At 42.9% G+C, this 14123-nt stretch overlaps 1 protein-coding gene across 4 annotated transcripts in view; it reads right to left on the bottom strand.

The window, feature by feature from the left end:
* Arfip1 (ADP ribosylation factor interacting protein 1) overlaps positions 1-14123 on the bottom strand; it is a 69807-nt gene that overhangs the window by 14364 nt on the left and 41320 nt on the right. For all 4 annotated transcript variants that reach the window (XM_038347902.2, XM_038347900.2, XM_038347904.2 and 1 more), the window contains 3 exons: positions 13834-14055; positions 9986-10143; positions 4796-4970 (listed from right to left, as the gene is read on the bottom strand). In XM_038347902.2, the coding sequence (XP_038203830.1) occupies positions 4796-4970; positions 9986-10143; positions 13834-14055 (555 nt within the window). The remainder of the gene's footprint in view (positions 1-4795; positions 4971-9985; positions 10144-13833; positions 14056-14123) is intronic.

Here is a 14123-nt window from a genome sequence, read left to right as displayed (position 1 = left end):
AAAGACAGACACAACCAGAGAACCTGTCCGGTCACACCCTCCCCTCTCCTGGTGACTCACCACCATGACCAGTTCCTGCAGTGGACTTCCAATCCTGGGAGGGATGCACACGCTGTGCTGGAGAATGCCCGCACCATCTCTGAATGTCACCACGGCTAAAGGAGGACAATACCTATTTTCACAGACTTCACAGAGCACCAGAAATGTTGGCTTTCTTTCTTTTTTACTAAAGAGGCCTATGTTTCGTTTTGAGCCTTGAAAGGACAAATGATGGGTAAAGAAGCTGCTTTAGGTCACAAAATACCTCAGACTACGTTAACTGAAGGTCTAAAGAGAGACGCGCTGAAGAAAAGGGAAACCAGGACTCTAGCTGATGGGTTCTGACTGCTGCGAACCCAGTGCCGCTGGCCAACAGAGGGCAGCACAGAGACTGACACAGATTCTGTAGTTTTATGCCAGGGGGTGGGAAGGTGGAAAACGCACATTAAAGTGGAAGGCAGGTTCTTATTAAGGGCGAATAACAAGTTCAGATATGGCCTTTTGTACTCGGTATTACGGCACGCACACACACAGACTTTTGTACTCGGTATTACGGCACGCGAGCGCACAGAAGTGGGGCATCAGGGAAGAGATGGTACATGAAGGGACACGGAAGAGAAACCAGGGTCCAGTTTGGTTCTCACGGGCCAAAGTAAGAAAGCTTCAACATAACTGGGTCTAGGAACTCTCACGTGAACAGAGCTGAAGGTGACAAGGGACTGAGCTTCCTTAGGTCCGAGCGCCTGTGGCCTTTGAGCTGAGCACACCAGCACCTCCCGCTCCCCATGGACCCCAACAATGCACCTTACATGCTCACCTCACTTTCATTTACAAGAAGACAATTCCTTAAGATAAGCAAACCAGCTTGTATTTTTACTTAATTTTTAAACTTTGCTTCATCTTTTAACCAAGTTGTAGATTATATTCTTTGAGTAGTGCATCTTCAAAGATAACAAAATTATTAGACACTTAAGATGCACTTCTCTCTTTCCTGATAACCCCACACCCAAGCAGTCTCACTTCTTCAGTTCCCCTGCCTCCCACGCCTGATAAAATCCAAAGTGCGTGCTTCCTTTATCTTTGACAACAGCACTAGCTATCTGGGCTTGCTTCAGCCTGATATTCATTTTGTCTGTTAGAGATAAGGTCTCACGTTATAGCTCAGACTAGCCTCTAACTGAGTATGGGACAGACTGACCTCGATGCCGTGGCCAATCCAATAGGAGCAGATGGCCCAGATGTCTGAGTTCTACATCCAGAACAGAGTCAAGACTGCTGCCTGAGATGATCAAGCCTCACAAAAAAAATTCTAAATTTTTTAAATTTAAGATTATCAGCACCCCCAACCAGCAGGAAGTAGCCTGGAAAACTACACCCATATTCCCCCAAAATGGACTATGGATGTTTTGTTTTGTTTAGAATGTTGGTTATAAGTTGTTATGGCTAATGGTGAGGATAAAAACTAAATAGAAGATATCAGATTCAGAGTTCTTGGTTTTTTTGTTTTTTTTTTTAAAGAGGGGGAAGTGCTGTGGGACATTGGTCTGTATCCTGTCAATTATATTTGAAATAAATGCTGATTGGCCAGTAGCCAGGCAGGAAGTAGAGGTGGGAAAACCAGACAGGAAGTAGAGGTGGGTCTATGAGAACAGGAGAATTCTGGGAAGAAGGAAGCCCATCCCTCTGCAGTTGTGAGCCCACCACAGAAGAAGCAAGATGTGACTGCCTCGCTGAAAAATGCTGCGGGAACCGGGCAGGACAGAAAACCCCCAAAACAGTTTAACAGAAGAACAAAACCGAAATGAAAGCTGACAAGGAGGCCAACTGTATGAAAGACAGTTCCTAGGCCTCCTTTTGTTTTCTCACTATTAAAAATAAGGTGGGTGAAAGTTGCCCAACCACACAACCCCAAAAGGTCTCATAAATTTAAGTCTTAAATTATAGATAATGATTAAATTAACAGTTTGACAGTATCTCATAATTTTGAACCATTAAGTAAAAGATAAAAGATCGGTTTCTATAAAAACTTTACTTTAGACCTCACTGACTACTGTTCCCTCTGAAGTCTAGCTGGTGACAACCATGCTGCTATGGCCTGAATGCTGTGCCCCCTACGGCCTGAATGCTGTGCCCCCTTAAATTCATTTTGAAATCCTCACCCAAAGAAGATGGCAGGACAGAGTTGCCTCTGGTGGTGTTTGGTCTCAATTCCCCATGAAAGGATTAGTTCCCTTCTCAAAGAAGCCTGAGACCCCTTTCTCTTCCTACTGGGTAAGGGTGCAGCAAGAAAGAGTCATCTGTGAGCCAAAGGCAGGACCACACCAGACATCAAGTCTGCCGATGCCTCCACCTCAGATCTAACACTCTAGAGACCAGTGACACAAATTTCTGTCTATAAACTATTTATCTACGGTACTTGTTCTAGCAGCCTCCGAAGATGAAGACATAATCTCAGAACACAAAACCCATGAGAACAGGGCTAATTTTCTATTATATTTTACAGTAAAAAAGAACAGACACAATGACATTATTCTCCAGTAATGCCCAAACCTTTGTCATGGAAGCCCGGCTCTGTTCTAAACTCTGAACATGGCCAACTTCCTATTATCTCCCCTTCAATATTCCATCCTTGCTTCAAGCTGGACATTGGTTTAAACAGAAGATCCCTTGCACGCTTTTTCCTACCTGGTTCCCAGTCCCTGTCACGCTGCTGCAGAAGTGCCCCTCTGTGACAGCTGGGCTTCAGCTACCCAGTACTCCACTTGGCCATAAAAGACTCCTTACAAAATGGGAAATATCAACCTTATTTTTTTAATTACTGAATTCATCTTCGAGACAGGGTCTCTACACAGCGTTGGCTGGAACTGCTCTGCAGACCATGCCGGCCTCTACTGCACAGCAGGTCCTTCTGCTCTGCTTCCCCAGGCCCGGATGAAGGCCTGCACCACCACCCACACCCACACTTTTCCTCTAAGCTGTAACTAACTTCCAGGCACTCCCATCGTGGAGATGTTTTCAGTGCTTACAAGACAAAGGCATTGATAAGATCCATCTGACTGGCATTTAAAACTCAAGAGATGAGCTGGCCGGCCGTGAAGGCGTCCACATACGTGTTACTGTAGAGCATGCCTCTTTTAAGTACTAAACACAATGATAATGTCCACAAATATGTACTACTTATATAATAATGTCCACCAAAATATTGAACAACGGAACTGATTCACACATCTGAGCTGGAGATGAGCATGCTCTTACTAAGCTGACGAGTGTCGTGCGATCATGCTGGGCAGCCTGTCTGGAGATCTACTTAGGCCTCTTTTCCTGCCGCTGTGTTGTTTCCAGGTGAGTATTTTCACCACCCGCAGTTTCTTCAAAGATGGAATGACATTTCTAGACTTGGGAGATCCCTAGGAAATATATCATCTGCGGGTTTTATGGTCACTGTGAGTTTCTAAGGAAACATTATAGGCAACAAGAAGAGAGTAATTTAGCATAGCCCTTTGGTGTCATGAGGGAGAATATAAATATTAGTTTTCTGGGAGAAGTAAAGAGAAATAATTGTGACAACTTAAATCCTCATGTCCCCAAAGGACCATGTGTTAAAAGATTGGCTGCCAGCCTACGGCACTATTGGGAGGCAGTAGAATCTTTAAGTGGGGCCTAAAGCCAGGCATGGGGCACAAGCCTGCTTAGCTGATAACTCAGGCTCAGAGCAGATCGTGAATACAAGGCCAGCTTTTTTCTATATACCAAAACTCTGTCTCAAAAATAAAGCCAACAGCTGGGTGTAGTGGCATATGCACGAGGCAGGCTGATCTCATGAGTTCCAAGCCAGCCTGGTCGATATAGCAAGTTCCAGGACAGCCAGGGCTACATAGTGAGCCCTTGTCTCAAAACAACAACAAAGCACAACAAAACCAAACCTACCACAACTAAAGGAAGGAGAGAGAACCAAAGCAGTGGTGGGCCTAGTAAGGAAGGAGGGATCCACTACTCATTACTGAAACCTCGGCACCTGTGAGCCACAGCAGCCTCCTCACTTTGGAAAGCAGCTATCTCCGGTACACACTACAGTAACACACTGATGTCACACCAATTTTAAGAGGGCACCGGAAGCAAGTACGGCTGCAGGCTGTCGTCAAGACTTCAGAGGCTGCAAACAGCACACGGAAAGGAACTGTTGCACGCGGGACTCACACTCACAGGGCTGAGCACACCTACTGCACTGTGCTTGTTATCGGCTCTCTCACTCAGAAGACACATCAGACACAGGAACTGATCCTGCACACACAGGACAGCTAGGTAGTAGATCATGCACCCATCATGATCAGGGCTTGGATTCGATCCCGAGCACCCAAGGAAAACAAGCAAACCACGAAACCAGCACCAGCCTCTGTCTCCTAATGCTAGGCTTAGAGGCACGGGCCACTAAGCCTGGTAAAAGCTCCATTATTTAACAACTTATTAACAACTTAAAGTACTTGCTACCAATATCGATCTCACGATCAGAGTTTAACTCAAGCATTTTCTGACTCCCAGTTGTTATTTATGAAAGCACAAGATGGTATGGTTGATGATTTTCATAACAGAAAGGCTAAGTCTATGTTTTGTGTACCTATAAAGGTTTTAAACAAAATTCCTTCAAGCAACTGTCATGAAAAGTTGTTAGAAACAAATACTTTCTATTGATTTTTTGTTTTAAGTGATTTTTTTAAAAATCCACAGAAAGCTTCCAGAAAGCAAAGAATGAATTTACCTTATTTTCTTCAAGAAATTTCAATTTGACAGAAACATCACTACGCATTTTATCATATTTTTCCTTGTGTATTTGGAACAGATGCTGTGACTGCTCAATTTTTGGTAGAGTGCTTGCATCACGTGGTCCAAGATTCAGCTCTTCCAAATCAGTGCGATATGCATCATATTCAATCCTGAAAAGAAGAAAAGCTATGATGCATGCCAGAAAACACTGAGACAGTCTGGAGACAAGGCTAGAAAACAGCGCTCGGCCTCATATGAACAGTAATACGTAGATACGGAAGATGCACACACAGTCTGTACTTGATGTGTTTGAAATCATTACTTCTCTAAAAATAAAAGGCTATTAATGTTCAAAGGGGCTGGGGATCTCAGTCCTAGAGTGCTTCTTTAGAACTGTGAGACCCTGGCTTCGTTCTCCAGCACTCATGCATGATACATGTGTGAGTACACAATGCGTGTACTCACAAGCAGCACACGGATAGGCGAGGAGCTGCTTCTTAATCTCATTGACTATTGCGCCCCCAGCCGACAAAATTTTCAACATTTAGCAACCACTTAAATTTAAAAAAGTTACCCCAAAAGATGTCAAACCAAGTTCAAAAGCAGTTTTCTATCCTTATTGCAAACTGGTTAATACTGAGGAGGCCAAGTGGGTGAGACCAGCCAAGTTCAGATGGCCCCAGCAGGATAGCAAGAGAAGTTACACTGATGTCATACATGCACTTTAAAATGTTCTAATAGCTACATGTAAATAATAATATCTATTTTACTCTGCATGCAGAAGACACTACTGCTGCAACACGCAATGCATGCAGACAACTGCTAACGAGCTACTTTACATCTGGGGCTGGACAGGGAGTCTTGGAGAGCCACTGTGTATGTCTCAGCACCTCACACTCTAACCCACACAGGCCACATTTCAGGGTTTAACAGGCACACATGAAGGCGCAATGCTAGACGGATGTTTGTCACAGCAGCGTGGAGACAGAGCACTGTGGCCTGGTTCCATGAGGTACTTTACCCCACCAGCCTCACGCCATGACCTCAGCAGCTGCCAGCACCTCTGTCAGCCCCGGGGAAGTGCAGTACTGTATGGGGACAGGGACTTGCCCACTGCCTGAAGTGTTCAGCACTCAACGGAAAAGAAGCAAGTGACTTCTAATTTAGTTTTTTAAAAAAAACCCAAAAAAACAGAATCAACAGAGTGATTCACATCTCCAGTCCAAGAATGAAGAACACTCCCAGCACTCAGGAGGCAGAGGTAGATGGATCTCTGTGAGTTCGAGACCAGCCTGGTCTACAAGAGCTAGCTCCAGGACAGGTTTTAAAGCTACAGAGAAACCCTGTCTCGGAAAAAAAAAAAAAAAAGAATGAAGAACACTTATTTATTTTTGGGTTTTTGAGACAGAGTCTCACTGTATAGCTCTGGCTGTCTTGGAACTTACTATGTAGTCCAGGCTAGTCTTGAACTCACAGACACCCTGCTTGGGGAAAATAAATTAATGTACGATATATATATATGTATGATGTACTAAATAGTTTTATGTACAGGGAGAAAGTGTACAAGGGGTATTTTAAACAGAATATCAGCTTTGGGTGTTGATGGGGGAAGATTAAACCTTCCCAGGCTCTGCCTCCTAAACGTTAGGATTAAAGGCATTATGCTACCATACCCAGCCCAAGCCCAGTTTGTTCGTTTGTTTGTTTTTAATTTTTCTCTAGACAGGATTTCTCTAGTTATCCTAAAACTCAATTCCATAAACCAGGCTGGTCTGGAAGTCAAATATCTGTCTGTCTCTGCCTCCCAGGTGCTGGGATTAAAGGCATATGCATTATGCCCAGGGTTTAAGCCCAGTTTATTTTTAACTTGTACTAAATTTAACAAACGAGATCTTTCTGGGCTGGTGAGGATCATTTGTTCATTCACTAATACATGACCCATGCAACAGTTCTCGAGTCAGCCCTGCTGGGTTTCAGGTGAGCTGATGAGTTTATCCCAGAAGCTAGGACTCCACTACAACAGAAACAGCACAATGCAAGTTGTTGTTACAGACAAGGGGATTGATTAGATAGCTGAGAAAACACTTCTGAGAACAAAAACAGCATAATCAGAATTTGAAGGATGTAAAAGCTTACTAGGTTGATGAAATTGGTAGAACGTCCCAAGAAGAGAATAGTGTGGGCACAGGGAGATATTTGTGAATTAATTGCGTGTATTAGAATCAAAAATTAGTACACAATAATGGAAAAATTTCAGTCAAGACAGTAGGCAGCCCCGCGTTTCCTGATAGTCAGTTCAGATATAAGCCAGCAGAAACAAGTAGTAAAAAGCTCAGAACTGTGATTTGACCAATCCCATCGTTCAGGGTGGGAAGCTGTAAGGGTAAGAAGGGAGCATGGACTGGAGCAGATGAGAAAACGGGCCAGTCCCAAGACTGTGGGTAGCAAGCCATGAGTCTCAGAACTAGAATAAAGACGATGGGGATTAAGACAGACATCAAAAGCCAAGGGGCAGGACAAACTTGGGAACAAGTTAGTCAGACCCATGGGCTCAGAAGCCAAACCATCTTTTACTTGTTACCATGTCTTCACTGGAGCGAGCTCTGTAGACCAGGCTGCCTCAAACTCACAGAGATTCCCTGCCTCTGCCTCCCGAGGGCTGGGATTAAATTAAAGGCGTGTGTCACCATTGCGTGGCGTATTGCATTTTTTTGTGTTCCCATTTTTCATCTATGACTGGGAACAACAAGTAACACATAATTTCATACACATATTATATGATGTTGGGAAATAATTAAAACCTTTAGAAAACTCAGTATTAGAAAAGAGGAGCTAAAGTAAGCACACAGACAAAACAGTAGAGCCAAACTTAGACTACTGGGATGTGACGGCGCCCGTCAAACCTCGGCCGCACTTCCTAAAAACTATGATGATTAACTGAAATATAAGAGAAGTTACAATACTGACCTTGCACTCTTTAACTTTGACACTCATTTTGTAGGTGGAATCAAAGCAAAACTTCCCTGCAACCTTTCTCGAAGGGCACTCAGCCTTCCAGGATTGCCAGCCTGGGCCTGTTACTATGTGGAGAACAGGTGTCCACACTGAAAAGCCTCCCTGGTGCAGGTGGAGAAAAGCTGACGGGGTTACCAGAGGGCTGGCAGCACTGTGCACAATGAAAGCGGGGGTTAACAGACCACCCAGCAAGGGCCTTAGTTATCACTTCTAATGCTGATCAAATGAGTGGCCCTTGCCCCAAAGGTCAGTAAATTCTGGTTTTGACAAAGAAGAAACTCTGCTACTTAAAACTTTGTAGTTTGGTCTCTTTAATACTATTCCTTAGAAGCCAATGTCCCAGTGTTACAACTAACCACGTTCTCAGCTAACAAACAGAAATCGAATCCCAAGCTAATTAAAAAGGATGGTTATGAGACGATCTTCATTGGTTTGACAAGCACACGAATGAGGTTGTCTGAAGGTTTCCAAAGGTTCCAAACAAATCAATGTACTGTACGTACTGCGATCTGATATCACATCGTCTTTTAAGGTTCTCATTATAATATGTAAAAACTGTTCTTCATTATGAGACATTAACGTTTTTATGCTATTAAAAATTACAATATTACTGTTTTGTTGTGCTAGGGTTTGAATCAATAGCCTTGAGAGTGCTTGGCAAGACATGATCTCTGAACTACATTTTCAGCCCCAAATTTTAGATGAAGAGAAAGCCGATTGGGCATTTGAAACTACAGGTGAGCAAGCATTCGAGCTCTGTGGACTTCCTCTGCTCCTATAAATCAAATGTGAACGTTTCTGAGCTGAGCTGGGCACGGTGGCACCTGCCTATACCCCAGCACTTGGAAGGCAGGAAGTTCAAACAAGAAACTTTATTTTCGTAAGTACTAGAAAACCTGAAAAAGATTGAAAATCAGCTGAAAGATAGACGAGTATGCGCTGTGGATGATTATCACAGATAATTTAGCAAGTATAGAAATGAAGCTTTTATTCATATGCAAAATGAATCTTTTGAAAGCCACAATGCCTATGAGAGGACTTAAACAGACTGAAAACCCACTGCACGTGTTGTTGAAGGGAGTTCCGTCACAAGATATCTTACTGACACCTCTTTCAATGTCAGTCAGTGTTAGTGAAGAATATTCCACAGGCAGATTGCTTCCAATTCCTTTTTCTCACCATCTGATTTTATCATGTTAATAAATTAAATTTTATGCTCAAAACTTAAGTTTTCCACATATTTTGGGTTTTGGCCTGTGTGACGCATAGACAATATATTCTTAAGGATGGGCACCCAACTACAGAACGGTGAGGTGTTTTGGGAGATCTCAAAGCACTGCCATTAAGCTAGAGCAAGAGGTCAAAAGGTCAAGTTCTACTCCTACAAGGTAAAACTTAGCACCATCTTCAACCATGCTGTGAAAACATAAGAGAAAGTCGGCCTTCCAAGTGCTGGGAGAGCACTGCCAGAAAGCCGGCTGACAATGAGTTTAGCATCAGGACACACGGGAGATACCTACATGTGGAGTTAAAGCTTGAGTGTGGGACTCTTCAAAGAACGCTTCAGATATTTACAAGTATTTATTACCATACATTTTGCTCACTTAGCAAAATCATGACAGGCATATTTGGAAAATCTGTATTGTAAACAACTACTAAATAAAGTAAAGGGAAATATTTATGTCTAAGGCCAAATGTGAAAGCCTTCGGCAGAGTCTGACCTGGGATAAATGGACGTGAGGGATCAACACCATGGAAACGGTCAGATTGCTCTCACTGGCTGCACCAATAGCACAGTTACAGACAACCTTAGGCAGATTCCAGAGTGCGGCCTGGCAGGACACAGGAAGCGAAGACACAGGAAGCAGTGGCAGCACTGAGCGCCGAGGGCACTGGACCCATACGCTAATTAGATATTTATTTCTGAGGACCAACCTCTAACCTTCCAGTACATTGTCTTCTGGCAGAGAACATTACTCGCTCTGCTATTACCCGGGCCTCAGGACTGAACAACACGAGGCTTATGCACCCAGCTCTCTAAGCACTGAGACACAGCCATCACCCTTTCTCTTCCCATACTGGACAGTACGTTTCTTTTGTTTGCAACCCAAACCTTTAACTAAACACAAATCATCTGCACATGGACCACACGGAGAAAGTCGATACCCACCTGGCGTTCTCATACTGCTTTATAGTCAGGAGTGTATCTTCAATGGTTTTATTCACCAACGTGTTCACACTAGCAATGAAAAAATTAATGGCCCCAAGAAGAGTCTCTCCGTTTTTAGCCAGCAGCTTCTGGGTATCTGCATTATAGCCAAATTCTTCCTAAAACAGAGACGACATCTTAACCATCCACTAAGAAGTCAGTGGATGTGACACATATATCACAATGGGAAAATGTCTGACTCAGGATCAGTTAACAGAAGCTTTACTTATTCTGCTAATCTTTACATTTATAAGAATCTAAATTATAGCTAGTTACATAATTACTAAAAGTTTAGTAAATAAAAATTATCATTAGCCCAGACACACAGCTAAATCTAAATAATTTTAAAAGCTAAATTATTTTGCACTATAAAGAATATTTTTGTTTCTACATTTTGTTTCTATTACATTATAAGCACAGCTGTTCAGGAAAATGCAGCAGCTTATTAATCAGAGACGTTAGAACTGTCAGGACCAAATTAGGTAATAACTGGTTAAAACTTTCAGACATAAAATAGATAGCTTTCTTTTGTGTGTTTTGATTGAATTTCCTCAAAGTATAAGTACAGACAAGACACATTTCTTTGTAAACTAGGGAGCCAGGTGCCCCTCTTTCAAGCGCGGGTCCTATTTGGGCACCGCTGAGGGAGATTCAGTCAACACCATCTCCAGCTCACTCCAGTGAGCCTCGGTTCAGCTCAGACAGCACTGCAGACAGCTCTCTCCAGCTCACCCTAGTGAGCCTCGGGTCAGCTCAGACAGCACTGCAGACAGTTCTCCTCAGTGCAGCAATCTAAGCTTCCCAGTCCGAACGGATTATTCAAGAGCACATCTGACCAAATAAAGTAATCCTGTTTTACTTGACTTCTCCATTCTGTTATAAAGCACTTTAATTTGGGCTATAAAAAGGGAATAAAGTTAACTAGGAGATGAAAATTTACTGTAGGTCTGCAGTCATAATTACATTTCCAACTGATAAATTATTTAATAATTCACTAAGTATTAGGTGAGTAAAATTACATTATGCTAAAAAAACAGCTTCCATTTAAAACAGGTTCATGTACTTTATTCCAGACTCGGTCTTCTACACTGGGCTGATTGGAAATGTAGGCACGTGCAGAAAGAACACTGCCCACTGCTCTCAGAACTCAAGTGTCTGAAACAATAGAAGGGTTTCAAGTTCAAGCCAATTGGAGATATTATAGGGCAAGACCCTCGCTGTCTCAAAAAGAAAAGCTTTGTCAATCCGTGGGACGGCAATAAACCATGCTACCATCACGGGAGCACCTCTGTAATGAAAGGCAGGGTAGTGGGACGCTTATGATATTTTCTACAAACTAAATCATGTATGAAGTACAAATAAATGTTACTGCATATAAAACAGAAAAGGATACAACACTTTAACCTCTAGAAAGTGTTAAAATATTATAATTGAGTGTGTTTATTTTCTCTGGCATCCATTAAAAGTTTTTAAAAAAAATCAGCAAAGAAGAGGAAGAATACTATAAAATAAAAACTATCTTGACAGCCAGGCATGATGGTGCACACCTTCAATCCCAGCTCTTGGGAGGAGAGGAAGTCGGCTCTCTATGAATTTGAGTCCAGTCTGGTTTACAGAGCTACATCTAGGACAGCCAGGGCTCCAAAGAGAAACCTTGTCTCAGAAAAACAAATAAAACCCCAAACTACATTTATATAAACATAATAGCTAATAAAAACAAAGGAGCCCCTCTTATGATTTAACAGAGCATGGGACAACACCTATAGGCATGGTGACGTGGGCATGGACAGGGGACACAGGCATGGAGAGGATGTGGGATGAGGACACAGTTGTGGTGGAGAATGTGGAGCAAGCGGAGCACACACAGCCTAGTTCCTACACAGAGAACGACAGGCAACTGAGGAATACCAGGAGAAGGAGGAACAGCCTTCCCCAGGGGAAAGCACCCAGTAAGGTATCCAAAACCAAACGGTCTGCCCCCAAACATACATACAATAACATTAGACAGGCAGAGCAGGCTGTAGTTATGGGGCAATTTGGAGGGAAGGAAGGAAGAGAAAAGTGATGTAATTATACTACAGTCTCAAAATCTAAGAAGCGAAAAGAAAAAGAAAAAAAAGAACAGAGAGACTAATGCAACAGAATAGATACCCGGGAAATAAATCCACCCATGCATACAACCTAAAGCAAATTGTTATCCAATGGATCATCTAAAACTGAATTTCTTATTACTGTAATATATCATTATCTGTACCAAATCTCCTATCCACATTTCCAGGACCAAGTGATTTCCTGCTTTAAATGTTCTATTTCTACATGTTCGATGTCTGGCTGTGGAGGGTGTTTATCTTTTTCTCTAGGCAACACAAACAGCTAGACATCAAAAGAGTCATGAGATAGTAACAGAAATTCTCAGGAATATTTCATGCAGCTTGGGATGCAGCAGTAGAGTGACTGCCTAGTATGCGCCACCCCTGTGTTTGAGCTCCAGCAGCATGTGGACAGAGCATGGCAGTACACACATGCAAACCCCAGCATTCAGGAAGCAGAGGCAGGAAAATCAGAAGTTCAAAGATATCCTTGGTTGTGGAGGGAGTTAAGAGCTAGCCTGGGCTAAAGATTTTGTTAAAACAAACAAGCAAACAAGCAAACAAACAAACAAATGTTCTGCTCAATATTTATGGAAATAAATGCTAAAAATAAGACCTTTGTTCTAAATGTCTGCCTTGGAAATGATCAACATACACTCTTATCTGAGTTGTATCCCAGTCCTAAATCTAATTTATCTTAATAATTTTAGTAAACGTGTACCACAAGTCTACTCAAACACGTGTTCAACATATCTTGAGACTGCTAAGAGGTTTTCACAGTAAATGACTAACTTACTTCTTATCCCACCTGTGGTGGTTTGAAAGAGAATGGTCCCTTAGGGAGTGGCATTAAGAGGTGCTACCTTGTTGAAGTAGGTGTGGCCTTGGGAAGAAGTGTGTCACTGTGGGGGCGGGCTTTGAGGTTTCTTTTGCTCGAGCTTCACTCGAAGTGACAGTCAGTGCACTTCCTGTTGCCTGCAAGATGTAGGGCTGACTCTCAGCTACTTCTCCAGCACCATATCTGCCTACATGCCACCATGTCCCACCAGGATGATACTGGACTGAACCCCTGAACTGTGAATGAGCCACCCCCAAAATGTTTTCCTTTATAGGAGTTGTTGTGGTCATGGTGTCTCTTCACAGCAACAGAAGCCCTAAGATACCACCAAAGAATCATCATAGTTATGGTTCTTTGTGGGCTTGGGCAGTTGTCCATTTTTTTTCTTCTCACTCACCAAGAACCTCCAGCCGGCATCTATTCCAGGTACAAATCGATCCTTACACTGACGTCATCTGGGCCTTCTTTTTTTTTTTTTTTTTTTTTTTTGGTTTTTTGAGACAGAGTTTCTCTGTGGCTTTGGAGCCTGTCCTGGAACTAGCTCTTGTAGACCAGGCTGGCCTCGAACTCACAGAGATCCGCCTGCCTCTGCCTCCCGAGTGCTGGGATTAAAGGCGTGCGCCACCACCGCCCGGCCATCTGGGCCTTCTTAAAGACTGCATGGCATCTTAAAAGAAAGCCTCAAAATTGCATTTACATTGGGATTTGGGGATATGGCTCGGCGGTATAGCATATGCCGTTGGGTTCAATGTCCAGCCCAACAAACACAACAACGCCAACTTTGCTAAGAGGTTAGCAAATCACAATGGAAAAGTTACCTCTCGGGATACTTCTATTACCCCACACCCACAATCCCTAAGAGTTATTTTAAGTACTCTTACGTGGAGTTCTAGAGACTTCAAACTCAGGTCAGCGAATGCATCTCCAAGCTGCTTTTGGGTGTGAACCATCTGGAAGAGCTGGGTCGCCAGCGTCTGAGCCAGCTTCAGAATGTTTTCATACTTTTTCTTATTATCTCTCAATATATCGATCTGAGCTTCCAGTTCAAGGTCCACTGTCCTCGAGCCACGGCCTAGTTTCTCAGATATGATTTGCCGGGTACACTAAAATGAAAAGATGTGCTTTGTTTAGGGAGAGAAAAATAGAGTAAAATATTGCAGCAATGCAAAGT

Source organism: Arvicola amphibius, chromosome 11 (genome assembly GCF_903992535.2).
Source record: "Arvicola amphibius chromosome 11, mArvAmp1.2, whole genome shotgun sequence".
Classification (NCBI taxonomy): Eukaryota; Metazoa; Chordata; class Mammalia; order Rodentia; family Cricetidae; genus Arvicola; species Arvicola amphibius.
The sequence above is the reverse complement of the archived record's forward strand: the minus strand, read 5'-3'. Positions and strand labels throughout refer to the sequence as shown.